We start from the raw sequence: 24,315 nt of genomic DNA, 5'->3' as shown, positions 1-24,315 counted from the left end.
AGTCTTCTTAAGACCAGGAGTGAAGCCGCATTGGGATGAGGACAGAGGACACTCAGGGTGGGTGTTTTCAGCGTCCCCGAGGTGTGCACCGGCAGAGTCCACTGCCCACACGGGAGGACCAGGTGAAGGCGTGTCTGAGCACGCCCGGCGCTGCCCGCTGGGCACCTGGGAGGTGGCACAGAGCGCGTTCCGTTAGCGCGCCCGATGAGACTTTCTCTCTTAAATGTTCAAGGCCCTTCAGGTGTGACGGAACAAAAGCTCTCACAGCCTTGTGGACTGTCCCTCAGATCGTGAGCATCCTTTCCAAGTACCAGTGTCAGGGGCTGCCTTGTGGCATTGGGTCAGAGTGTCTCCCCCAAGTGCGCTGGTAAAATACCTGTCCAGTGGGGACCTTGCTAGCGTGTTAGTCGCTCAGTCGTGCCCAACTCTTTGCCACCCCGTGGGCTGTAGCCCGCCAGGCTCCTCTGTCCATGGGATTCTCCAGGCAAGAACACTGGAGTGGCTGCCACGTCCTTCTCCAGGGGATCTTACCGACCCCGGGACCGAACCCGGGTCTCCTGCACTGCAGGCAGACGCTTTACTCTCTGAGCCACCGGGGAAGCCCAGGAGCCTTGCTGCCTGTGGTTTTAAACTGGTGACTTGTGAGCTCAGAGCTGCAGCACGGAATTCTTGGGAAGCCTTTGGCTTGAGGTGACAGGAGAATATTTTCGCAGTGGTTGCGTCCAAGCCCTCTTGCTGTGTGTTGGTTTTCGTGGTGGTTCTGTGGATGGTTCCACCACAGCTGGCTCATGAGGGTGTGCGGGGAGCCCAGGTTGGGGGGCCCGGGCAAGAGTTTGGCAGGGCGGGTCAGAGCTGGGGGGTGCAGCTGAAGGCCCCGTGTGTCCTGTAGGACCTGGGGGACGGCTCTGCCTGGAGCGAGCCGTGGCAGAGGGTGTTTGTCGGTCCGTGACTCCTCAGCTGCACAGCATATGGGTACACATCACACAGATGTACGCACACGCAGACACGCGCAGAGCCGGGAGGGAGCTCCCACAGGGCCCGGGGGCCGAGCAGGAGGGACGTCTGTGCCGTCGGACAGGCGGGGGTGTCGGGGTGACACGGTGGGTTTGAGTTGGATCTGCTGCACCTGCATCCATAATTAAGGTGGTTTCACAACTGCACATCCTCCAGGCAGCGCAGAGCGTAAACAACACAACGTGTGCCTGGGTGTCTCCCGGAGGCTTGGAGTCAGCTCTGTCTGGTCCCTGCACCTTGGCTGAGACGAGACAGGACCACTGACTGTTCAGCTGGGCCGGCGCGAGTGTGCGCTCAGAGACTTTTATTTTATTGAAGGATAATTGCTTTACAGACTTCTGCTGTTTTCTCTCACACCTCAACGTGAATCAGCCTCAGGTATACATACATCCCCTCCCTTTTGAAGCTCCCTCCCCATCCCACCCCTCTAGGCTGATACAGAGCCCCTGTTTGAGTTTCCTGAGCCACACAGCCAATCCCCGTTGGCTGTCTATTTGACATACGGTGATCTAAGTGCCCGTGTTCCTCTCTGCATACATCCCACCCTCTCCTCCCCTCTCCCCACGTCCATAAGTCTATTCTCTATGTCTTGTTTCTCCACTGTTGGCCTGTAAATAAATTCTTCAGTACCGTTTTTCTAGATTCCATATATATGCGTTAGAATATGATATTTATCTTTCTCTTTCTGACTCACTTGACTCTCTATAATAGGTTCTAGGTTCAGCCACCTCATCAGAAACTGACTCAAATGTGTTCTTTTTTGTGGCTGAGTAATAGTCCACTGTATGTATGTACCACAACTTCTTTATCCATTCATCTGTCGATGGACATCTAGGTTGCTTCCACGTTGTAGCTATTGTAAATAGTGCTGCAGTGAACAGTGGGATACATGTGTCTTTTTCAGTTTTGGTTTCCTCAGGGTATATGCCTAGGAGTGGGATTGCTGGGTCATATGGTGGTTTTATTGCTAGTTTTTAAGGAATCTCCATACTGTCTCCCACAGTGGCTGTACACTCACTGGCCTATTAACATCACAGGGCCAAACACTCTGCCCTCGGGGGGAGCTGAGCGCCTCCGTTTCTGACCGAGTGGAGGCCGGCGCCTGGTTACCCAGTGCACGGTGATGGACCTTCCCCCACGCTGCCTGCGCCCTGGAGGCCCTGCGGCTCCGTCCCCCGGGGACCCCAGCCCCTGGCCTTCGGGGAGGCGTGCCCGAGGCTTGCTCTCCATGCTGTCCCAGTGCGCGGCTGCCTCGGGAGGAAAGCCTCTCTCTGCTGCCGAACTTGGCTCACTGCACACCCAGCAGGACGACCTGGTGAGGTCCTCTGTCCCTCGGGCCCCGGGGTCTCACAGTGGCAGGGCTGTGACCCAGGGTGGGCACTGCTAGCCTGCATGCTTGCTGAGTCGCTTCTGTCGTGTCCACTTCTGCGACCGCGTGGACTGTAGCCCGCCGGGCCCCTCTGTCCATGGAATTTCCAGGCAAGAGTCCTGGAGTGGGTTGCCATTTCCTCCTTCAGGGGATCTTCCTGACCCAGGGATCAAACTCACGTCTCCTGCATCTCCCACCAGCCTGGGAGGTCACTGAATCCGAGCTCCCGGAGCTAGAGCTGAGCAGGGGGCTCCTGCCTGGGTTGGGTAGCCTTGGGGGTCTTCTGCCTCTTGAATGGTCTTGTCCAAGCGTGAAAGGAGGTGGAGGGAACCCTGGTCCTCCTCCCCCGGCTCGGTCCCCGGGAGGACAGAGGACTGGCTCGTGGTAGAGGGCAGTTTCCATCTGCCTGACCCAGTCGTGGGCGCCCCCTGCACCATTTGTCCCCGGGGTGGCCGTTGCCACAGGCGGAGTCCTTTTCTTCATCTCAGGAAATTAAAAAAATCACCCTGAGAAAGTCACTTTGCTTTAGTAATTTGGTAGAGCAGAGGTTTTAGAAAGGCTGCCAGTAAGACTGCCATCCCAACAAGCCTGCTTGACTTGGCTGAACCGTGGTTGAAAATCTTTGACTTCTGCTTTAGGTGTGTGTGTTGGGGGGATAGGGGGGTGATTATCCAGAGTTAAAAAAAAATCCTTGTTTGATCAGAGCAGGAGTTGGCACTGGGCTCGGAACCTCAGCTTGCTCCCTGCTTCATGTTTGGAGAAGGGTCGCTAAGCCCACCAGCCCTGGAGGCAGTGGGAGACGCTGGCCGACCTCTGGCAGAACCGGAGCGGTGGGCAGGGGGCGGCATGAGTGGCTGGACCCCAGGGGTGCTGCTGAAACCCTCCAGTGATAGACAGCCCCACCACGAAGAGGGGCTGGGGTGGGGGCGGGGGAGCCCTGGGCCAGGGAGGCACCCAGGGAATCAAGCGTCCATTCCAGAACCTTCTGTTCAGAAGTTTGTTTAAAAGGGGACGTTGGGTTGTGACTTTATAAAAGGAGAGGGGACGCCTAGGAGCCTCGGCCACTGATCCTGCGACAAGGCACAGTCGGCCAGTGACCACGAGGGCGCCTCCCGCTGCGGTAGGAGCAGCTCGGGGAGCGCCGTCTGGGCGTGGATGTCGCCCCGGTGGGGTGGGAGGCACTGCTTGGGGAAGGCGCAGCGGCCAGCGTGGGCACCAGGCCCTTCGTCCGCCCGGCGAGTCTGGTGCCGGCCTTGATTTGGTTCCATCTGGTCAGAAAGCAACTCCAGCGCCTTGCGTCACTTACCCTTTCACAGAAGACTTTGGACTTTTTATCTAATCTTTTATGCAGTGCAGGATTATGCAGAATTCAAGCCATGGGAGAGAAATGCTAATAAGCGCAGAAAAGGAAAGTGGTCCTAGTTCCCACCATCAGCTCTTTGCCAGGTGTGCTTCCCGGGTCTGTCTATAGACGTGGACGGCCATTCCCACGTGTGTTCACACAACGGGCACTGCTGAGGCCGGAGGCGCCTCCGCGACAGCGCAGGCAGGGTGACCCGGGGACCGCGGTGCCACTTTCCCTGCACCGTGCCCGTGACTGTTTCTTGGAGCCACACACAGCCAGCAGCACCAGAGACAAAATGACAGGCTCTGAGCGGGTCATCCCGCCAGCCATGCCTGACTTAGGACTGACCTCTCCCAGGCTCTCGAGGCCCCCTCACTGGAGAGGAGGGTTTTGAAGACGAGGGTGTGACACGGACCTGCAAACGTGAAGCGACACGCAGCAGGCTCCGAGGCCCGGGGGCAGCAGGCGAGCGAGGCGGGAAGGGACCTGCCGTCTGTGCTGGACCCCTCCCTCCTCGCCCCAACCAGGTGGCGTCCACAGCCCCTGCCGGTTTCAGGTGCCGGCCCACGTGTCATCAGGAGGTTCGGGCCGAACTCTCGGCCTAGCAGACGGAGGGGCCGAGGGAGCCGGGTGGGACCGGCCTCTGTCCCAAGTCCATCACTCACCAAGTCCTGTTTTCTGATTGCCACCCTGCCGGCCACACTTCCCAGGTGGCTCAGTGATAAAGAATTCGCCTGCCACAGCAGGAGATGTGGGTTCCGTCCCTGGGTCGGGAAGATCCCCTGGAGAAGGAAATGGCAGCCCACTGCCACCGTATTCCTGCCTGGGAAATCCCATGGACAGAGGCACCCAGTGGGATCCAGTCCTTGGGGTCACAAAGAGCTGGACATAACCTAGTGCCTTAACAATAACAACAACCCCCAGCACAGGCTCACCCAGGACAGCCTCCATCCGGATCCTGGATTCTGGACTTGTCCTTCCTCGATCAAGCAAGATGTAGATAGTGTGTGTGTGTGTGTGTGTGTGTGTGTTTTTTTCCAGACCCCCATGATCTCTATCCCTTTTAGAGAAAATAGTTCCGCTTGTCACCGCGTCTGTTGATGTGTACAAGCGGTGCGCGTGTAAAAGGTTGTATCCTGCTGACGTGGTGTTGTTTTTCTCACCCAAGCAGCAGAGAAAGCTGTGGGTCAGCTGAGTGTAGCAGAAGATGGCAAGAGTCAGCCTGGATTCTTCCCTGTTGGGGTGTTAGAGCCCCCCACCCCACCCAGTGAAAGCACCCCAGTCTCGGGCCCTCTGCGAGGCTCCACCCCCAAACGCCCCTGCCCCCGCTTCTCTCCCAGGCAGCCCCTCCCAGCCTCCTCTGGTCTGACCGCTGGCAGGCCGGGCAGATACCCCTCGGGAGCAGGGGGTACGAGAGGGGTCACAGCTTCGGAGAGTCAGAGCCTGGGTGGGAGGCCCTGGGTGGAGGCTCTACTGGGTCGGGTCTGCCCAGCCAGCTTCCAGCTCTGCTGTAAGAGTGTCCCTTTCCTGCCCCACCCCAGCACCTCTGACCCTGGGGACACCTCGCTCTCAGAACTTTGAGGCGTCTGAGCTGGTTCGTGTAACTTGATTTCCTTAGGCCACTAGGCCACAGGTGATGCAAGGTCATCCCAAGTGTCCCAGCGCCGTCGTTTCATTTAGCTCTTGCGGGTGTCCGAGCCAGCCTGGGGCCGCGAGGAGTCACCGTGTGCCTCTGCGTGCAGGTGGACGGGGACCCGCTTCGCCGGTGGGCTTGGGGGACGTAGCCTGTTCTCGCTGGGGGCTTGACCTCCAGCCGCCCTGCTTCCAGGTCCTGTCCTTGGCGCGGTCTTTCTGGGCCCCGCGTTGGGTTACAGGCTGTCACCTCGCACTTCCCACGGCTGTGTTTGTGTCCTTACCTGAGGCCCGTGGTGACGACTGGGTCTCCAGTCGAGGGTGTTCCGTGCTGTCCTCTCCCACCCACCCAGGCGCCCCCTTCCTCCTCCTGCGCCCGAGTGGGTGGTTGGACCCCGAGCCTCCTGCCATCCCCAACTGGTGTGGCCCTGACTCACCGCACACTGCGGGGTCGTGGTCTGTCCCGGGCCTCCTTCCTGCTTCATTTCTGAGCAGACTGAACCACAGGTGCTGGGGTGTGAACACCTTTCCCTGGGTTCAGCACGGGAGCTGGCCTCAGAACTCGCAGCCCACTTCAGTCCCTGTGGACGAAACACCCCGACTTCAGATGGCGTGGACTGGGGTCCCAGCCTTATTTAGCGCAGAGGCTTAAGATGACACAGAGCTTGTCCTCTGTCTTCGGGGCACCTGCTGAATTGAACGCAGGGCGCCCCAGCGCCGTGGAGCCGCTCTCCCGCTGTCCAGGTGAGCCCTGCAGCCCGCTGAGTGAGGACCTGGTGTCTTTACAGATGCCTGCTCTGTGCCTGTCTCCGAGATCATCACCGTTGAGGAGACGGACGTTAACGGGAAGCAGTACACCAGCGGAAAATGGCAGAAAATGGAAAAGCCGTACGCGTTCACAGGTGACGTGCCCGAAAGTCCCTCGCAGCTCCAGGCAGCTCACGTGAAAGAGAACTTCCTTGTCATTCGCTTACCAGACTCACTGTGTCCTTGGTTTATCTTTATAGAGAGGTCCCTATGTCATTTTTCCAAGCTCTGGTTTTTTTATTTTTTACTGAGGTACAGTTGGTTTACAGCCTTGTGTTCATCTCTGCTGTAGTGCAAAGTGAACCAGTTATGCACATCCAAGCTCTATTTTTAATGTTTTGTTCATCTTTTTTATTTCTTTACATGGGTTAAAAGAACTGAGGGGTAGGATCTCTTCCCTCATAGACGCTTGAGGGGATGAACCAGGCAGGACAGGGGCGCATCAGGGGAGCTGGGGCCGCGCCGCGCTCACGTGTGTGTTCTCCGCGCAGTGCACCGTGTGCGGAGGGCCCGGCGGCGCCGCTGGAGGTGGGCGCAGGTGACGTTCTGGTGTCCGGAGGAGCGGCTGTATCATCTGTGGCTGCAGACCCTGCGGGAGCTGCTGGAGGCGCTGAGTACGTGCCTGCTTTGCGCTCAGCGCAGAGGCGGGCGTGGCGAGACGCTGTGACTGCTGAACACGTTGCTGGTTAGAGGACCGCGCGGGGGGGTGCCCGCAGCCTGGCCCCTGGGTGCCAGCGCCTTCACTTACGGATGCCAGGCTGGGCAGGCCCCTTGGTGTGGGCCTGGGTTTCTTCTCCTGGGAAGTGGGGTGGTGAGACCTGAGCTCAAGGTGGACAGAGGACTAAACCCGGTGCCCGGGGGGCGCACCTGTGTCCATGTGGGGGTGTCTCAGCTGTGAATTACTGCTGTGTAATGAGGGTCCATCTGTCCCACTCAAAACACAGTAGGTGTCTGCTCGTTTTGTACCTGAAACACCCATGTTGTTTGGGTATATATATTTTTTGAATTGAAGAATAGTTGATTTACAGTTCAGTTTAGTCACTCAGTCATGTCCGACTCTGCAACCCCATGAATCGCAGCACGCCAGGCCTCCCTGTCTATCACCAACTCCCGGAGTCCACCCAAACCCATGTCCATTAAGTCAGTGATGCCATCCAACCATCTCATCGTCTGTTGTCCCCTCTTCCCCCTGCCTTCAATCTTTCCCAGCATCAGGGTCCTTTCCAGTGAGTCAGCTCTTTGTATCAGATGGCCAAAGTATTGGAGTTTCAGCCTCAGCATCATTCCTTCCAGTGAACACCCAGGACTGATCTCCTTTAAGATGGACTGGTTGGATCTCCTTGCAGTCCAACGGACTCTCAAGAGTCTTCTCCAAAAAAAAAAAAAAAAGAGTCTTCTCCAACACCACACTTCAAAAGCATTTGATTTACAAACTTGATTTACAATGTTGTGTTAATTTCTGTTGTACAGCTCAGTGACTTAGTTATGTGTGTGTGTTTGTGTGTGTGTGTACGTGTATTTTCCTTCAGATTCTTTTCCATTATGGTTTATAACACGATACTGAATATAGTTCCCCTGTTCCATGCAGTAGGAGCTTACTGTTTATCACCCTTTATATGTTATTTTGCTTATCTGTTGTGGGTATAGTCTTAATACAGTCTCAAAAACTCAGTACAGACATCAACCACCGAAAAGAAAGCATGTGCTTAGGTTGATTTTCTATCATTTAAAATTAATTTGGCATCTAGATCTAAAAAGTGAATTTTAATGTATTAGAAGACAGCATTTCCCATGTAGCAGCTTCAGAGCAGCTTCCTGGCTTGGAAAAAGCACGTCTTTGGCTTCGCATCTGGGCGGTGGGACTTGGTCTCTGCATTTCACCCTCTAATTCTGCTGGATGGGACAGGTGTCTACTACCTGCCGTCTAACCAGTGCGTCCTGACCTTCCCCCGAGTCTCAGACCGCTGGCGCTCGGTCCGCTGCTTGTCCAGCTGGACCTCTGGACGAGTCTGAACGCATCCCCTCACTGCGACTTACACGCTGCTGTTGTTCTGTAGCATCGAGACCAAAGCACCTACTGGTGTTCATCAACCCGCTCGGAGGGAAAGGACAGGGCAAGCGGATCTACGAGAAGAAGGTGGCCCCGCTGTTCACACTGGCCTCCATCACCACCGACATTATCGGTAAGGCATGAGGTCTCTGCGCGGTGTGCAGAAGAAAGATTGGGAACGATCCAGGGAAGGTTTTCGCTGGATGAGACTTTGTGTGTGTGGCCATACCATGCCGCTCATGGGATCTCAGTTCCCTGATCTTAAATCTGGACCCTTGAACATGGAAGTGCAGAGTTTTAACCACTGGACCGCCAGGGAATTCCCTGTCTAAGAGTCTTTTAACAAAATAGAATGTCAGGGGTTTAGCATGCCAGAATGAGAAAAATGCAAAGTAAAGAGTGTAGACTGTTCCAGCCAACAGTTAGCATATAAATCCCTCAAGAAAAACACTACGAGGGAAAAGGACAAAGACCACAGACAGAAAGTTCTTGCAGGAGATGCAAGCAGTTAGTAAGGCTTAGAAATCATTTCACCGGTGAGTGGCGTTTTAAGAAACACGTACAATGCCACACTTGTGGCGCTGAGTTTCAGAGCAGGTTCTCGATGCCGGGAGGCTGTTGGGAGACAGTGCCTCCTGTTCAGAACCTCAGAGGCTTCGTGCAAACTTATTAAAGGGCCCCTTGGCAGTGCGGGTCAAGAGTCTTCGGGTTTTTTAAACTTTCCAGGGGAAACCATCAGCTGTGAAGAGAGAGAGGTATGCAAACGTCTGTTGCCTCGTTTTTATAAAAGTGAAACACTGGAAACCGCTGATGCCCCAAATAAGAAACATGGATAACACTGTGGTGAATCTGGAGGAATAGTTTGTAGTTCTTTAAAATGGTCTTTACAAGGAAGTTTTAATGATAAAAAGGGGGTTGTGATAAGATGCTAGGGGAGAAAGGATACAAAATCGTGTGCACAAGAGAGTTTTAAAAATTATAGTGAGTAAACAGACTGCGGATTGACATTTTCTACATTTGGCATTCTAAAATTTACAAAGCCCTTTGGCTGCTAAGGGGAAACTATGAAATAGAAGATGTAACCTCTTCCCCCCAAAATTGTTATTGGTTGGCAATTAAGTGCCAATAACGGGACGTCTTATCCGCGGAGTGTATTCTGGGAGGTCGTGCTCCCCGAGGCCAGCTCCATCCCTCTCTGTGAAGGGGATTTGGGGAAGACTAAGGAGGATTCCTTACAGCCAACCCACCAGAGGATTTTACAGGACCTCATTTTAAAGTGGTTTAACCCACCTTCACTTTAAACAGATTCTCAGACTTCAGTGTAAACGCTACAACCCCATGTTGTTTCTCCCACAGTAACTGAACGTGCCAATCATGCCAAGGAGAGTCTGTATGAGCTCAACATAGACAAGTACGATGGGTGAGTGAGCATCCCCATCCACTACTTTCAGTCCATCCTCACCGGCCCTGTTCCCTCCCTCCCTCCCTCTGGAAGTAAACTTGGTTCCCCTGCAAACTGGGCAAAGCAGGAATGTGCAGAGGACCCTGCGTTCCTCTGTTCCTCAGAGGACCGCCGTGGAAGTTTGGTTTCCCTTCTGTCTCACTGCCTCATACAGAAATCCTTTCATTTGAAGGTGATCCCCTCTTGTCCTTAAATATGTGTGTGTATGCCCTAAAATCGAGGATGTCCTTCAGAGCTAAGATGCGGGCATCACTGCCCAGGAGATGGGCCCTGACACAGACGCCGTCACCCGTGTGCTGTCCTGACCCGGTTCTGCCCGCGCCCCGTTAGTTCCCTAAAGCAGAAGAGCCCCGGGGCAGGCGTGGCCTTCAGACGCAGGGGTGCAGGGCTGGTCCCTGTGTCCCACAGCAGGAGGGGCTGGCCCCGGCCAGAGTCTGCGTCTCTGCTGTCCCTGTCCGCTGGTCAGCTCCTGCAGACCGGCCTCCTCTGCCTCGGGCACAGCTGTCCCCATGCCGGCACAACTCTGGCACATGGCCAGGGCCTGGTGGATGAGCAGAGAGCGGGGAAAGGTGCTGAGGAGACGGGAAGCTCACACACTGCGCCCCTATAGGCGCAGGAGTGTTGGTTGAGACCCACGTGGCGAATAGCACGGAGATGGGATTGGACCTGGGAGGCCGCCAGGGCTTATAGGTCCCGGGCAGGAGCAGCTGGACGCTGGCAGAGGACACAGGACAGGGGGATGCTCTCCAGGACGTCTGGGGGAGAATCAGCTAGTCCTCATGACCGGATCCTCACCAAGCGTCACCCAGCAGTGAGATGGGCTGACACAGGTTTTGAAGTCCATGCAGCCAACCGGGGAGGGTGGAGGAAGTCAGTTGAGCTGAGGGCCCGGCCAGTCCGGTCACAGGAAGGCTCAGGGCCTGGGCGGCCAGCGTCTGTCCGACCCTGGTCCCTGTCTCTCCAGCTGTGTGACCAGGGCCGCCGGCACCGTCTCTGCTGGTGCTTGGCGTCCTGAGTGTCGCTGATCCGGGTCCCAGGGCCCCGAGAAAGCTCTTGGGTCCCCAGTGGGTGACTGTGGCCCTGGGGACGTCAGGCCGCTTGAGGGTCAGCAGGTCCAGGGTCACACGGCGGGAGTGGGCCGTGGTGGGGGAGGGCCCGGGAGGGAGCCGTGTGTCACCTGCCAGAGGGTCCGAGCTCCTGGGGGCCTTGGTCAGGGGCTGGCAGGGGAAGAGGGGCCTGTGTGGGTCTTGCCTGCTTACCTTTCAGCTGCCGGGCTGGAGGGCAGGGGCGTCCCCTGAGGCCTGGTTCCAGCCCCACCTTCACTTGGTCCCCCAGGCCAGACCCTTCCCGGCCTCTCAGAGCCCAGCCTGTGGCTCCAGCGGGTCCGAAGTCTCCCCTCCTTAGACACAGGGGGTCTAACGCCATCTGGTGTGGGAGCAGGAGCAAAGTGGGTGGGTAGGGACCGGCTGGCCCAGCAGCACAGGCAGGCGGGAAGGCCCTGCCTGGACCCTGGGGGAGCTGGGAGCCAGCATCAAGTTTTGAGTCCGCTCCCTGTTCCGCCGGCAGCATCGTGTGCGTGGGCGGAGACGGCATGTTCAGCGAGGTCCTGCACGGCCTGGTGGGCAGGACACAGAGGGACGCCGGTGTGGACCAGAACCAGCCCCGGGCCACGCTGGTACCCAGCCCGCTGCGCATCGGCATCATCCCCGCGGGTAAGCCGCCAGACGTCGGGCTCTGTCCACTGGGGGCGGGGTGGGCGGGGTCTGTCCACTGGGCGGGGCCAGACGTTGGGGTCTGTCCACTAGGGGATCGGTGGGCGGGGCCTGTCCACTGGGCGGAGTCGGGCGGAGGGTGGGGGGTCTAGTCTACTGGGGCTGGGTGGGCGGGATCTGTCCACGTGGGGGGGGCGGGGTCTGTCCACGGTGGGGGGGGTGGGGGGGGGGGAGTGTGGGCGGGATCTGTCCACAGGTGGGGATGGGTGGGGAGGTCTGTCCACTGGGCGGGGTCGGGTGGAGGGTGGGGAGGGTCTGTCTACTGGGGGTGGGGTGGATGGGGTCTGTTCACTCAGTAGGGGCCCGGCGTCCAGGTCTGTCCACTGGGGGGGCCCGGGTGTCCCGGTCTGTCCACTGGGCAGGGCGGGTGCCAGGTCTCGCCCCTGGGCATGCAGGCCAGTCGCCGGGTGTGTCCTGGGTGCAGGCCGGGCGGGTTGCCCGTGTTTGCCTTCAGGCTCACTCCATTTCAGGTGTGCCCTTCTCCCCACGCACCTGACGCGGGGCCACGGCTGTGTGCGGGAAGGGGTGCTGCCTCCTCCCCGGGCCCCAGGTTCCCACCAGGTGGTGGCTGTGGTCTGTGCTCTCAGAGAGCTGGCCGTTGGTGGGGGGTGGGCAGTGGGGGGCCCGGAGCACAGTGGAGGAGAAGGGGAGCCCGGAGAGCAGGCGGCAGCCTGGAAGAAGCACCTGGTGACTGGAGCCGGGGGCTGGGTGTCAGGGCGGGGGGGCTTGGGCTGTAAGGTGGCTGGCTTGTCCCGAGTTGGCTGCCTCAGCTTGTTTCGTGACTGGAGAAAGCACCTCGTTCTTTCGAAGAACCCACTGTAGTAAGGGGATAGGGGTGAGGCCGGGGCTTTGCATACATCTAACCGGGAGGGGACGCCCTCCCCGCCCTTGTCTGGGCCGCAGCGGCAGGGACCCTGGTGGGTCAGGCTCGGATGTGAATGGTGCTGTCGCCTCGTCTTCTAGCTGAAGATGCTGGGGAGGTTGCACAGTCAGTCAGAGGGTACGTTTGTATGTTATGAGTTTGTTACCAGCCACAAGCCATCAGTTTGCTTAGATTAACTATTAACACCTAAAGAGCCTTCACCCTGATCTCAAACTGGACCAGATTCCGTTGCTCTGAGAGATGACCAAGGCCGCTTGCGATCCAGTGCGTCTGTTCAGAACCATGGACCTGCAGTTCCATCCCACGTGCCTTAGGCTGAGGGATGTGTAAAATGTTCTGGGGTCTGTGGACACGGCGTCTGGACCCTGCCTGTGGCCGGAGCTCGCGTGCCTGTTAGCACGGTGACTGATGGGCCTCAGCTGGTGCTGGTCACGTGTTGTGCAATATTTATTGTGCAATTCTGGGCACTGTCAGTTTACTTTGGGGAAGTCTAGACTAGGTTTTTCAGCTGTTCCACAGACATGTTAAATTTCAGATTCAGCCCCATCCCCAGCCTACTGAGTCAGGATCTTGGGGGTGGGGCAGGGCGCAGGAGTCTGCTATAAATAAGCACCTGGGAGATTATCTGCCCACTCAGGTGGTGACCCAATTAGAACCAGGACAGACCTAGGGAGGACCTGAAGCATCACTGATCCAGGCGCTAGCTGGGTGCTCTGAGGTCACCTGCCCTTCACAGACGACCCGGGACTGGGCTGGGCTGGGGCTCCGGGTCTCTCACGACTCACAGGTCCCTGGGCTGCTTCTGTAACCCTCACAAGCTGTCCTGTGGGCACTTCCCCCTGAGCCCCTTGGGTCTGGTGGTCTGGAGCCCCAGGGCTGCTGCTGATCTTCATAGCAGCCAGGCACTGCTGCAAGTCCTGCCCATCCCCCTAAGATCCCACCCCACCACGCCCCACACAGGGCCCAGAAAGAGGTCTCTAAAAGCTCTGTGAGGAGCTCACTGATAGTAGTCAAGGTCAGTCTCAGCATTCTTGATGACTCAACCTCAGTACTATGGTCTCTTGATGCAAAGAGCCGACTCACTGGAAAAGACCTTGATGCTGGGAAAGATTGAGGGCAGGGAGAGAAGGGCACGACAGAGCATGAGATGGTTGGATGCCATCACCAACTCAATGGACATGAGTTTGAGTAAACTCCGGGAGTTGGTGATGGACAGGGAGGCCTGGCGTGCTGCAGTCCACGGGGTTACAAAGAGTTGGACACAACTGAGCGACTGAACACCAAACAGTAACAACCTCAGTAACTAATTTCGTAGGTGGATTGTATTTACGCCGTACTTCCTCCGTCTCTGGAAGAGAAGGAAGCACTATTACTCCCCTATTTGGAAACACGTAGGACCTTAAGTTCTTGCAGTGACGTCAAGGGCCTCTCCCCGTCTCAGGGTCGACGGACTGCGTGTGTTACTCGACAGTCGGCACAAACGACGCGGAGACCTCGGCTCTGCACATCATCGTGGGTAGGCGCCCTGTCAGCGCCACGCCCGGCGTGCGGGACCCCAGGGCTCCAGGCGCACGCGGGTGTCCGTCTGTCTCGCCATGCGGGCGCCCCGGCCCGTCCGCCCGCAGGGCCCTGTCTGCCGCCCTCCCCTGCCGCCATCCGGCTCGTCCAGCTGGGTGACCTTGAGAAACACAAGCGCTGCTCAGACCCTCCAGGGCCCTGACCCAGCCTTGGGGCGCCTAGCACCCGTGCGCCGGCTGGCTCTCCCCACAGCCCCTGCACTGGCCAAGCGCCCTGCCCCCGCCCGGCCCCGCCTGTCTGGAGCCCTGCTCTCAGCCCTCTTTCCTGCTCAGGACTTGGCCCCTTATCATCCTGGGGGGACACACCCCCCCCACTCCACAAGACAGCGAGCCTCCTGGCCCCGTTGTTGTTCCCTCCCCACAGAAAAGCTTTCCAAGCCCCTTTTGGAAACCTGAGGCAGGTCCCAGGCCCTGTGAGCCGTTCCTGGGGCCGGGGGCGGCTCCCACTCGCCTCTCCCTGCAGGGGACTCGCTGTCCATGGACGTGTCGGCTGTGCATCACAACAGCACGCTCCTGCGGTACTCGGTGTCCCTGCTGGGCTACGGCTTCTACGGGGACATCATCAAGGACAGTGAGAAGAAGCGGTGGATGGGCCTCATCAGATACGACTTCTCAGGTAGCCCAGCTCCCACCCTCCCGTGAACCCCCAGCCCCTGTCTCCTCGCTCTCCCTGGGGCGCGGGTCCGCGGGTCCCCAGGTACAGGGCCAAGGGGAGGTCGACCGACTCCAGGCCGGATGAACCAGTGAGGGCCAGCAGTTTCAGGGCGTGTGCAGCACCAGCTTTCGGTGTTTAAATGCAGAGCGAAGTGAAAGGCGCTCAGTCCTGTCTGACTCTTTGTGGACCCCATGAACTGTACAGTCCATGGAATCCTCCAGGCCAGAATACTGGAGTGGGTGGCCTTTCCCTTCTCCAGGGGATCTTCCCAGCCCAGGGATCGAACCCAGGTCTCCTGCATTGCAGGCGGATTCTTTACCAGCTGAGCTATCAGGGAAGCCCCAGTGCAGAAGGGAGCTTGAAAGGATAAAGAGGTCAGAGTTTGACGCTCTTGTGGCCGAGGCGAACACCCTGGCCGTATTTACTAAGTTCTTTATTTTTATTTTTTGGCTGCACCAGGGGGTTTTCGGGATCTTAGCTCCCCGACTCCTCAGGCCCCGGGCAATGGATACGCAGTGTTCTAGCCACTGGGCTGCCAGGGAATTCCCTCCTCTTTTGCTGTACTTAATGCGTCGTTTCCCTGGTCACTCCCCTTATGGTTCACTTTGGGTACATTTACAGGCACGCCTTGGAGACATGTAGGGCTCAGTTCCAGACCACTTGGAGAAAGCAAATGTCAACATAAAGCAGGTCACATGAATTTTTTGCTTCCCCTGTGCCTATAAAAGCTGTGTATACACTATAGTGTAGTATGGTGGACTTCCGGCTCAGACGGTAAAGCGTCTGCCTACAATGCGGGAGACCTGGGTTCAATTCCTGGGTCAGGAAGATCTCCTGGAGAAGGAAATGGCAACCCACTCCAGTACTCTTGCCTGGAAAATCCCATGGACGGAGGAGCCTGGTGGGCTACAGTCCATGGGGTCGCAAAGAGTCAGGACACGACTGAGCGACTTCACTCACTCACTCACTCATAGTGTGGCGTACTGTGTGCAGTAGCATTATATCTCAGAAAGGTGCATACCTTAGTCTGAAAGTTCTTTGTGGTTAGAAACCGCTAACTGCCATCTGGGCCTTGTAAGTCGTAACCCTTGTTGGGTAGAGGGTCTTGCCTCCCGAGTTGATGCTGCTGGCAGATTGGGGTGGGGGGTGCTGAACGCAGGGTGTTGCAATTTCTTAAAATAAGCCAACAGTGAAGGTTGCTGCATAGATCGACTCTTCTTCCAGAAACGACGTCTCTGTAGCCTGCAGTGAAATTTGATAGTGCTTAACCCACAGTAGACCTTCTTTCAGAGCCCGAGTCAGCCCTCTCAGACCCGCCTCTGCTTGTCAGCTGAGTTTATGTAGTATTCTATCTACATCCTCGTCACTTCAGCTGTCTCCGCGGCATCTTCCCCAGGGCTAGATTCTGTCCAAGAAGCCGCCCTCTTTCCTCATCCACGAGAAGCAGCTCCTCCTCAGTTAGCGTTCTGTCATGAGAGGCAGGCCCCAGAGACCCCAGAGTCGAGGAAGACAGGGCCAAGCCTGGGAGTGCGTGCGGGGCTTCACAGGCGGAACCCTAGGCCACGAGGGGTCCCCGGTGGCTGAGACGCCCCCTCTGCCAGCACAGAAGGTGACCCTGGCGGCCGGGAGCCTGCAGCGCCCCAAGACAGTGGCGGCAGCTCAGCCCGGGGCCAGAGGGGCCCTGTCCTGCGGACGCTGTCCCCAGCGTCCCCGGCGACCCGCCAGCCCCTCCGCGAGGCTGACAGCGCCGTCCCCTCTCTCTCCCGCTCTGTCCTCAGGGTTGAAGACCTTCTTCTCCCATCACTGCTACGAAGGCACAGTGTCCTTCCTGCCAGCTCAGCACACCGTGGGCTCCCCGAGGGACCGGAAACCCTGCCGGGCGGGGTAAGCGCACCCACGTGTTTCTGTTCGGATGAGGAGATGGAAGCAGGACTGGTGGGGGCTGAGTGGGCGGTCCTTGCAGTGTCAGGTGGGGGTGCTGCTTCATCACGTCCAGCGGCCAGGGTCCCCCACACCCTGAGGGTTTCCACCGCGACCCCTCGTGCCGGCTCCTGGGCCATCGTCCACCCGGCGGAGGACTCACCCCACGCTGTGTGCTCCGGTGGGGGGTGGTCTGCTGTCCCCCTGCTGGGGGCCTGAGAAATGACGGAGAGGAGCCCTTATAGACAGCTCTGTGTGCGCCCTCCAGGCGCCCATGGAGCCGGCTGGACGGGGACACCCTGTGGTCAGGAGAGGCCGGGTCTGCAGCGGGGCCCCTCTGCCAGCTGCACTGACTTCTCACCCGGCGCGCCCCTGCCGTGAACTGCACGTGCCCGGGTTAACCCGGAGCCTGGTCAGGGGTCGCCCTGTGGCCACGGCCCACCCGCCCCCGCCATGTCCCTGCTCCGCTGTCTGAGGACGCGGGAGGCTGCGGGGCTTCGATGGGCTCATGGTCCTCCTTCCTTTTTAAGTCATTCGCAAGTAGGCCGTTCCCCCCGCCCCAGTCCTTTCCTCCTCTGAGTGAAGAATCTGAGGCCGTAGGATCCACCAGCTGGGGGCGTAGCCTCGCTGGCTCGGCTTCCGATGAGCTGATTCCACCAGCGAAAGCCCCGGGCCCATTGGGCGGCCGGGGCCCATTGGGCGGCCGGAGCCCCGCGGTGCCCGAGGACCCCAGACCCTCCTCGGCCTGCGACCGGCTCCCGTGAGCGCTGCTCTGAGCCGCTGACTCGCTTGTCACCCGCTGGACCAAACGGCCGCCGTGTTACCTGTCGGGCGAAGGGAACAAGGGCTCAGGCGGGTCCAAGGCTGGAGCTGCAGCTGGTTTCTGCTCCCGCCGGTGCCGCCCCCCGCAACTGCGGGCCGAGCTCACCCCTCCCCGGAGCCGACACAGGGCCCGCAAGGGATGCGCCTGGCTCTTTGGAACGTCCATAAGTTTCCGAGAAGGATATGTTGTTGCCTGTGTAATTTCTGGGAGCGAATCTGATTTTGAGAGCTGAAATTAACGCGCAAGCGAAATATTTGTAAGTGAAGCGTCCGAGGCCGCGCTCCTGCCGCGCGGGAGGGGCTGACGGCCCGCTGTGCGCGCTCCCGCCGCGCCGGAGGGGCTGACGGCCCGCTGTGCGCGCTCCCGCCGCGCCGGAGGGGCTGACGGCCCGCTGTGCGCGCGCCCCCGACCCGGGGCTGTCGTTGCCGCAGGTGCTCCGTGTGCAGGCAGAGCAGGCAGCAGCTGGAGGAGGAGCAGAAGCGCTCGCTGTACGGCCTGGACGGCACGGGTAGGTGTCCGGGCCGTGGCGGGCCCCCTCCCTCTCTGCAGAGCACCTGCTCCTCCGTCCCTCCAGGCCGAGGGCCCGTGGCCTCTGCCGGACCTTGGGGAAGAGCAGATTTTGTGGAAGGGCCCCTCTCGACGCGGCCCTCTGAGTTACTCTGCGCCTGTCTCCAGGACGCTCTAGAACGGGGGTCAGCAAGTGGCCTCACTGAGGGCTAGATGAAAGCCCCGGGCTATTTGTGGATGCTGAAATTTGTTTCATGTCTTTTTCATCCATCACACAATACTTTCCTCGTTTGATTCCTCCACCCCCCCCCCCCAACCCATGTAAAAATGTAAAACTCAGTCTAAACTCACAGGCCACACACACTCAGCTGCCAGGCCAGATCTGGCAACCCCTGCCCTAGATGGTGGTCCCAGAGCCCCTCAGTCCCCGCCCACCCTGGGGAGGACTTCCTCTCGGGAGGTGACCTCGGGCGGGCTGTCTCTGTGTTGATGCCAAGGGGCAGGAGCCCACCCCCACCTGCTGGGCCCCGATTTAACATGGTGTGAGACGGTTGGATGGACATGAGTTTGAGCAAACTCGGGGTTGGCGATGGACAGGGAGGCCTGGCATGCTGCAGTCCATGGGGTCGCAGAGAGTCAGACAAGACTGAGCAACTGAACTGAACGGTGATGCTTCCTCCCGCTTCAGAGGAGGTGGAGGAGTGGAAGGTCCTCTGCGGGCAGTTCCTGGCCATCAACGCCACCAACATGTCCTGCGCTTGTCCCCGGAGCCCCCAGGGCCTCTCCCCGGCCGCCCACCTGGGGGACGGCTCCTCCGACCTCATCCTCATCCGGAAGTGCTCCCGGTTCAACTTCCTGCGCTTTCTGGTCAGGCATACCAACCAGGGCGACCAGGTAAGGGCACCGCCGCCTCCACGCCGCCGGTGTCAGCTGCACCCTCCGCCTGGCGGCCCGGGCGGGGAGACCTCTGTGCGTGCTCGGGGCAGCAGGAGAGATGCCTCTGCCTGCCTTTCACCCACTGTGAACTCTTGGTCATACTTCCTTCTTATAAAGTCTACTTATAAAGTCTTTGATTACGGCCTCTAGGCGGCGTGAATGTTTCCATACACTTCCCCATTGTTTCTTTTCCTGTTTACAGACAGGACAGGCTGATGCAGGGCCGTTTTCTGTTGCCCTCGCAGACCACTTACAGCACAGTCTTCAGGCTCCCGGGAAGGGGTTCTGCTGAGACCCTCCCAGCAGACCCACCCTTAGCCACTCTCATGAGTGTAGCGACGTGGCGCGGGGGATCCTGAGTCTAACGCTATCCAGCCAGTTGCAACTCTTGATCAGTCTCAGATTGTAGTAAAGTTCACAGCTGTTAAATTTTTTCTAAGATCTGATCCAACGGTGTTTTTAATGTGTTTTTACCGCTTGTTAAAAAGGTAAAGAATGGTACAGGTCACTGCCTGGGAACCAGGAAACTCCGTAACGAGTGTCGCGCAGCGCGGCTGAGACCGGGTTTTAAGAGCGCTGGTGACCGTTTCTCGTGTCCCCACGTTGTGGCGGGGCTCGCTGGGAGGCCCCCTGACGGTGGCCATGCCCCCAGCGCAGCGCCGCTGAGAGCGCGTTCCCGTCTGGCTGTCTCTCGCTAGTTTGACTTCACCTTCGTGGAAGTCTATCGCGTCAAGAAGTTCCAGTTTGTGTCGAAGCCGGCGGAGGACGAGGACAGCAGCGTGCTGGGCCGCGGGAAGAAGCGGCTGGGACAGCTGTGCAGCGAGCACCCCAGCGCCTGCTGCTGCCGCGCCTCCAGCAGCACCTGGAACTGCGACGGGGAGGTGCTCAGCAGCCCGGCCATCGAGGTCAGGTGAGCGGAGGGGCCCCGGGAGCATGGCACCCTACCGCCTGGAGTGTGAGAGCCCGCCATGAACACACGGGCGTGCCCAGGGACAGTCCCCGGGAGACGCCCTTGTCTCAGTGCTGGGAAGATGCTGGGGGTGGAAGCCCCTCCGTTTCACTTTCTCTGCCGCGTCCTGCACTGTTGTTCCCTCTCGTCTCCTAACGAGTTAAACTAACAAACTCCCTTTGTGGGCACTTTTGGAGCCCTGGGTCTACTAACTCCACCAGGAGGTGCTCCAGCCCAAGGAACCCACGACCAAGCTAAGGTCCAGGTGCCAGGTCTGACCCTCCAGCTCCAGATCCGTTAGGCCTATTGTATCTGGACTTGGGAATCTGCATTCTGGTTATATGTATTACATAACCAGGTGAAATATAAGTGCCAAGAAAGATTGTTTGTTTTTTTTTTTAATATAAGTGCCAAGAAGGGTTTTTTCCCCATGGAAGGACATAGTCAAATGCATTCTTTTTTTTTTTTTTTAAAAGGGCTGTTGATGGAGGTGTGGGTGTAAGTGCGCTAAGTCACTTTTGTCGTGTCCAACTTTTTGCGACCCCGTGGACTGTGGCCCGACAGGTTTCTCTGTCCATGGGGAGCTCCAGGCAAGAACATTGGAGTGGGTTGCCATTTCCTCCTCCAGGGGATCCTTCCCACCCAGGGATCAAACCTGTATCTCTTACATCTTTTGCATTGGCAGGCAGGTTCTTTACCACTAGTTCCCCCTGGGAATACCCCAAGAGATTGAGGGGGAACTGTTTAATTCTAGAAGGATTCTCTCTATTCTGTTACAAATGCCTTTAGGATCTTGAGAGAAAAGTGAAAGCCAAAGTGTCAGTCGCTTAGTCATATCCGACTCTTTGCGACACCTTGGACTGTAGCCCGCCAGGCTCCTGTCCATGGAATTTTCCAGGCAAGATTACTGGAGTGGGTTGCCATTTCCTCCTCCAGGGGATCTTCCTGGAAGAACTCAGGTCTCCTGCATTGCAGGCAGATTCTTTACTATCTGGACCACCAGGGAAGCCTACTTTAAGGAAACCAAACTGGACCCTCATTGACCATAGTGAGTGGGTTACACGAGGGAGGTGATCACAAGCAAGCACGTAGCCCCACCCCTGCAGCGTGGAAGGACAGGTGGGCACACCTTCCACATTCCGGCATGCCACGTGTGTCCTCGCTTATAACCCCGCTTTAGATGGCTTCTCAGGCAACCAGCCACTGACCCAGCCGGGTCTCTCTACCCTTAGCGTCCAAGCAAAGCCACGGGCAGAAGCAGGCTCTCCAGTCTCCCCGAGGCCCGGCCTGCTTGCTGCTGCTCTCGCAGCTGGGGCGCAGCCAGTGTGGCCGTGACTGCCCACCTTGCGTCTCAGGGCAGGGGGCCTCCACGGTCCCAGGAAAACCCATCCCGTGGGCCTGTGTGTGGGGCTCCGCCTTCGGTAGACTCAGGGCACAAGTTCAGGAGATGGAAGTAGGTTTAATGCCAGCTTAGGAATGGTTGACAGTTAGAAAAGGCGTTCTCTCACGAAGTAGATCCTATGCATCCTGATAAAGATTACAGTGCCTGGAACAGAACGTCACTTTGGGGGTTTTTATGACGCAGCATTTCTGAGGCGCCTGTGACGTCATTCATAACCTGGGGAGGAGGCCCTGCCAGGCCAGAGAGGGGAACCCAGGAGCCGCTGCAGACCTCCCAGCCCCAGGCTCACATGCTGTGCTTGCGGTGGAAGGTGGGGGCCCTCGCCTCCGGGACTGCGTCTCCTGATGCTCCGAGTGGCCCTCGTGGGACCCGCCCTGCAGCCCTGTCGGCTCAGTTCTGATGAGCGGACCCAGGAGAGGCGGGGAGCTGGCCTGTGGGGCTCTCCCTCTGCTCATGGGTGGGTCTGCGCAGTCCTGGATCTCCGCTTGGCCGTCACTGCCCTTTGCAAACTCGGTCTCTCAGGGGTGCCCGGACATTTCTCCGAGCCCCTGACCCGCCCCCCTGGTGACTGAGGCCCGCCTCTCCCCGGGGCCAGGGGTCGGGATCTCAGTGTGGCCCTCTGTCTCCGCAGGGTCCACTGCCAGCTGGTCCGGCTCTTCGCACGAGGAATCGAAGAGAGCCCCAAGCAGGAGTCCCGCGGCTGAGCGCTGGCCGTGGGGACCGTGTCTCAGACAATGACGACAGACCAATTATGTTGCGATACATTCAAATTTAGAAATTTATTTTTGATAGTTGAATATTGATTTTAGAAAAAATAACGTTTTTGTCAGCAATTTTTGTGGATGCATTTGGCATTTTCGGTTCTGTGTGCGTCTGTGGCTGTATCTCATGTGTCTCATCAGCCCCAGCAGGTTGCCCGTGCCGGCTGGGGTGCGCTGACGGCCCGCCCTGGCTCTAACGAGCAGCTCAGGGGTGGTGCGTTCTGTCGCGCGCGTCCTCGGGGTCCCTGGGCTGCTCGGCAGGACCTGCTCTGGAGTGGGGTGGTCAGCGCCTGCTGAGTCATGGTTCTCTTTGTAGCACTTGACTCTTCCCTCTCGATTAGAGCGGCCCACCTGGACCCTTCCCGTCTCGCGCATCTACAAGGCAATGTCCTAGTCCGCCTCCAGGGCAGCCTGGTCCAGAGAGCGGGAGGGACTCCCCGGGTTGCTCTCCCATAGCTGTGAAGAGCTCAGTCCCCTCTCCCATCACAGCAGTGCTTCTAGACAATCTGGTGGGAGGACAGGTCAGGCGCCCCGGAAACCGGCCACTCGTGAAGCCCTGGCAAGTGTCTTAACGCTTAGACGCCCCCAGCGCTGTCCCCATGGCGGGGGCTGCCGTGGTTGAGCTTGGTGAGCAGATGGGAAGCAGCCCGTGAACCTCAGACCGAGCGCCCCACCGCCCTGGGGAGAGGGTCCCACATCCCGGGGTGCCCTTCCCGCAGCCCCGAGTCTGTACACGTGACCCAGGTCCATGCCTTTGTTGTCTTCACACTTCCTTCCATGTATTTATTGCAAGATTTGTCCTGTAAACCAGAAGAGCATACACAGTGTCCTCGCTGGCCGTGTTTTCATTTGTTTGCTGTGCAAGTACGGGCCCCACCCTGGACCGGGCTTGGGGGGCGCCTTGCTCGGCCCAGTTTTGTTTGCGTTTGTGCTTCAGTGCGTGGACGACACGTCTGCAACAGCTTCATCTGAGACCTAAGAGGATGCTGCCCCCACTTGGACTTGTGAAAAGGGAGCTCGACTGTTACAAGAAGTGGTTTGAGAGCCGCCAGCCGCCATACAGGGTCCGGTGGGCACCCTCGCATCTAACAGATGTCGTTCATTCTCAGAACTCGTACGTGTGAAATGTCCTGTCTCATCACTCATTCCCACCCAGGGCAGCTTCGACAGGGGTTTTTCAGGAGACCGTGTTCCTACTGGGTCCCCAAGAGGGTCTCCACAGTCTCGATTGTCCCTGGGAAACGTCAATCACTGGTCTGCCCCGAAACCCACTGCCGTTTCTAGAAAACCAGTCTAGGCCGAGAGTAAGCATGTTCTGTTCAAGAAGGAACCCCTCACCCCCACCCCCATAAGCCACATGGTTCCCCAGTGGCCTTGGCCATATCCACCAACTGCTTGCTGACCTACAAAACCGCAGATTCTGGAACTGTCCCTGGGGGTCATGTGACTGTCTGAGCCCCCACCCTGACCCCAGGAGCTGCGGACGACCCCACCCCGGGACCAGAGTACCTTTCCGACCTTCCCACGAGCCAGGACTCTGGTGGAACAACCACAGCGCCTAAACTCCAGGATTTTAAGGAAAAATCAGAACTGATGGCTGGACGGAGAGAACCTGGGGTCGCTGGAAGCGCTGGTCTGGTCGTGACCTCCGCCGTGCTCAGTGGGGCCGCGGTTCCCTTGCTCCCGGTTATGCAGAGGCCAGGGCGGCCAGCACCGGCTGACGCTGCCCTCACTTCGGCCCCGTGGAACTGGCGGTGGGAACGGAAAGTGGCTTAACTTCCTTTCTAATCTTGCTGGCTTCAAGGTTAGAAAACGGTGAATTTGCTCTGATATGTTTGAGAAGACAAATAAAGTTGTTACTTTGGGCAGAATGTGGCCTTTTTTCTCTCTCTTACAAATTCCTGTTGTCTTTCAAAGCAGAGTATTTTTTGTGTGTGTGAAAACAGGTACAATTTAAAGAAATTGAGCAATGGTGAACCTACCACCCATGCCTAGGAATTGATCTTCACCCCCAGGCTCCTCCCCGTGTGCCCTTGTGGATGGAGCCTCCCCTGCCCCCACGGAGGAGGGAATCCCTTGCTTCTCCACGTCAGGGGATCGGAACACAGCACCCCACGTGGGCCACTTGGGCATGAAGGTGTTCTGAGCAGAAGACAGTGACGCAGCCACCAATGCAGACAGCGCTGCCTCCCCCCTCCCCCCACCGTCTGCCTGCAGGGCGACACCTTCCCTGTGTGCAGGTGAGCCCCCCTCTTCTCGGGGGGCCACCGTGTCCCTGGGGACAGAGCCAGCACTGAGCTGACAAACCAAACTGAACAATGCAACAGCCCTTCTGTTCCGCTAGCCAGCCCCCTGTGGCTCAGCTGGTAAAGAATCTGCCTGCAGTGTGGGAGGCCTGGGTTCCATCCCTGGGTTGGGAAGCTGCCCTGAGAAGGGAAAGGCTCCCCACTC

General features: G+C 58.3%; 1 protein-coding gene across 1 annotated transcript in view; it reads left to right on the top strand.

Annotated features, from left to right (window-relative positions):
- CERK (ceramide kinase) overlaps positions 1 to 23,735 on the top strand; it is a 37,644-nt gene extending 13,909 nt beyond the window's left edge. The window contains exons 4-15 of the mRNA XM_070454168.1: positions 6,149 to 6,262; positions 6,659 to 6,781; positions 8,225 to 8,350; positions 9,574 to 9,637; positions 11,246 to 11,391; positions 13,776 to 13,850; positions 14,375 to 14,527; positions 16,345 to 16,450; positions 17,741 to 17,817; positions 18,505 to 18,710; positions 19,451 to 19,662; positions 21,735 to 23,735. Of these exons, the coding sequence (XP_070310269.1) occupies positions 6,149 to 6,262; positions 6,659 to 6,781; positions 8,225 to 8,350; positions 9,574 to 9,637; positions 11,246 to 11,391; positions 13,776 to 13,850; positions 14,375 to 14,527; positions 16,345 to 16,450; positions 17,741 to 17,817; positions 18,505 to 18,710; positions 19,451 to 19,662; positions 21,735 to 21,807 (1,475 nt within the window). The 3' untranslated portion in view covers positions 21,808 to 23,735. The remainder of the gene's footprint in view (positions 1 to 6,148; positions 6,263 to 6,658; positions 6,782 to 8,224; positions 8,351 to 9,573; positions 9,638 to 11,245; positions 11,392 to 13,775; positions 13,851 to 14,374; positions 14,528 to 16,344; positions 16,451 to 17,740; positions 17,818 to 18,504; positions 18,711 to 19,450; positions 19,663 to 21,734) is intronic.
- Positions 23,736 to 24,315: the final 580 nt, after the last annotated feature.

This window comes from Odocoileus virginianus, chromosome 23 (assembly GCF_023699985.2).
Source record: "Odocoileus virginianus isolate 20LAN1187 ecotype Illinois chromosome 23, Ovbor_1.2, whole genome shotgun sequence".
Taxonomy (NCBI): domain Eukaryota; kingdom Metazoa; phylum Chordata; class Mammalia; order Artiodactyla; family Cervidae; genus Odocoileus; species Odocoileus virginianus.
Note: the sequence above shows the minus strand (reverse complement) of the source record. Positions and strands in the feature narration are given on the sequence as shown.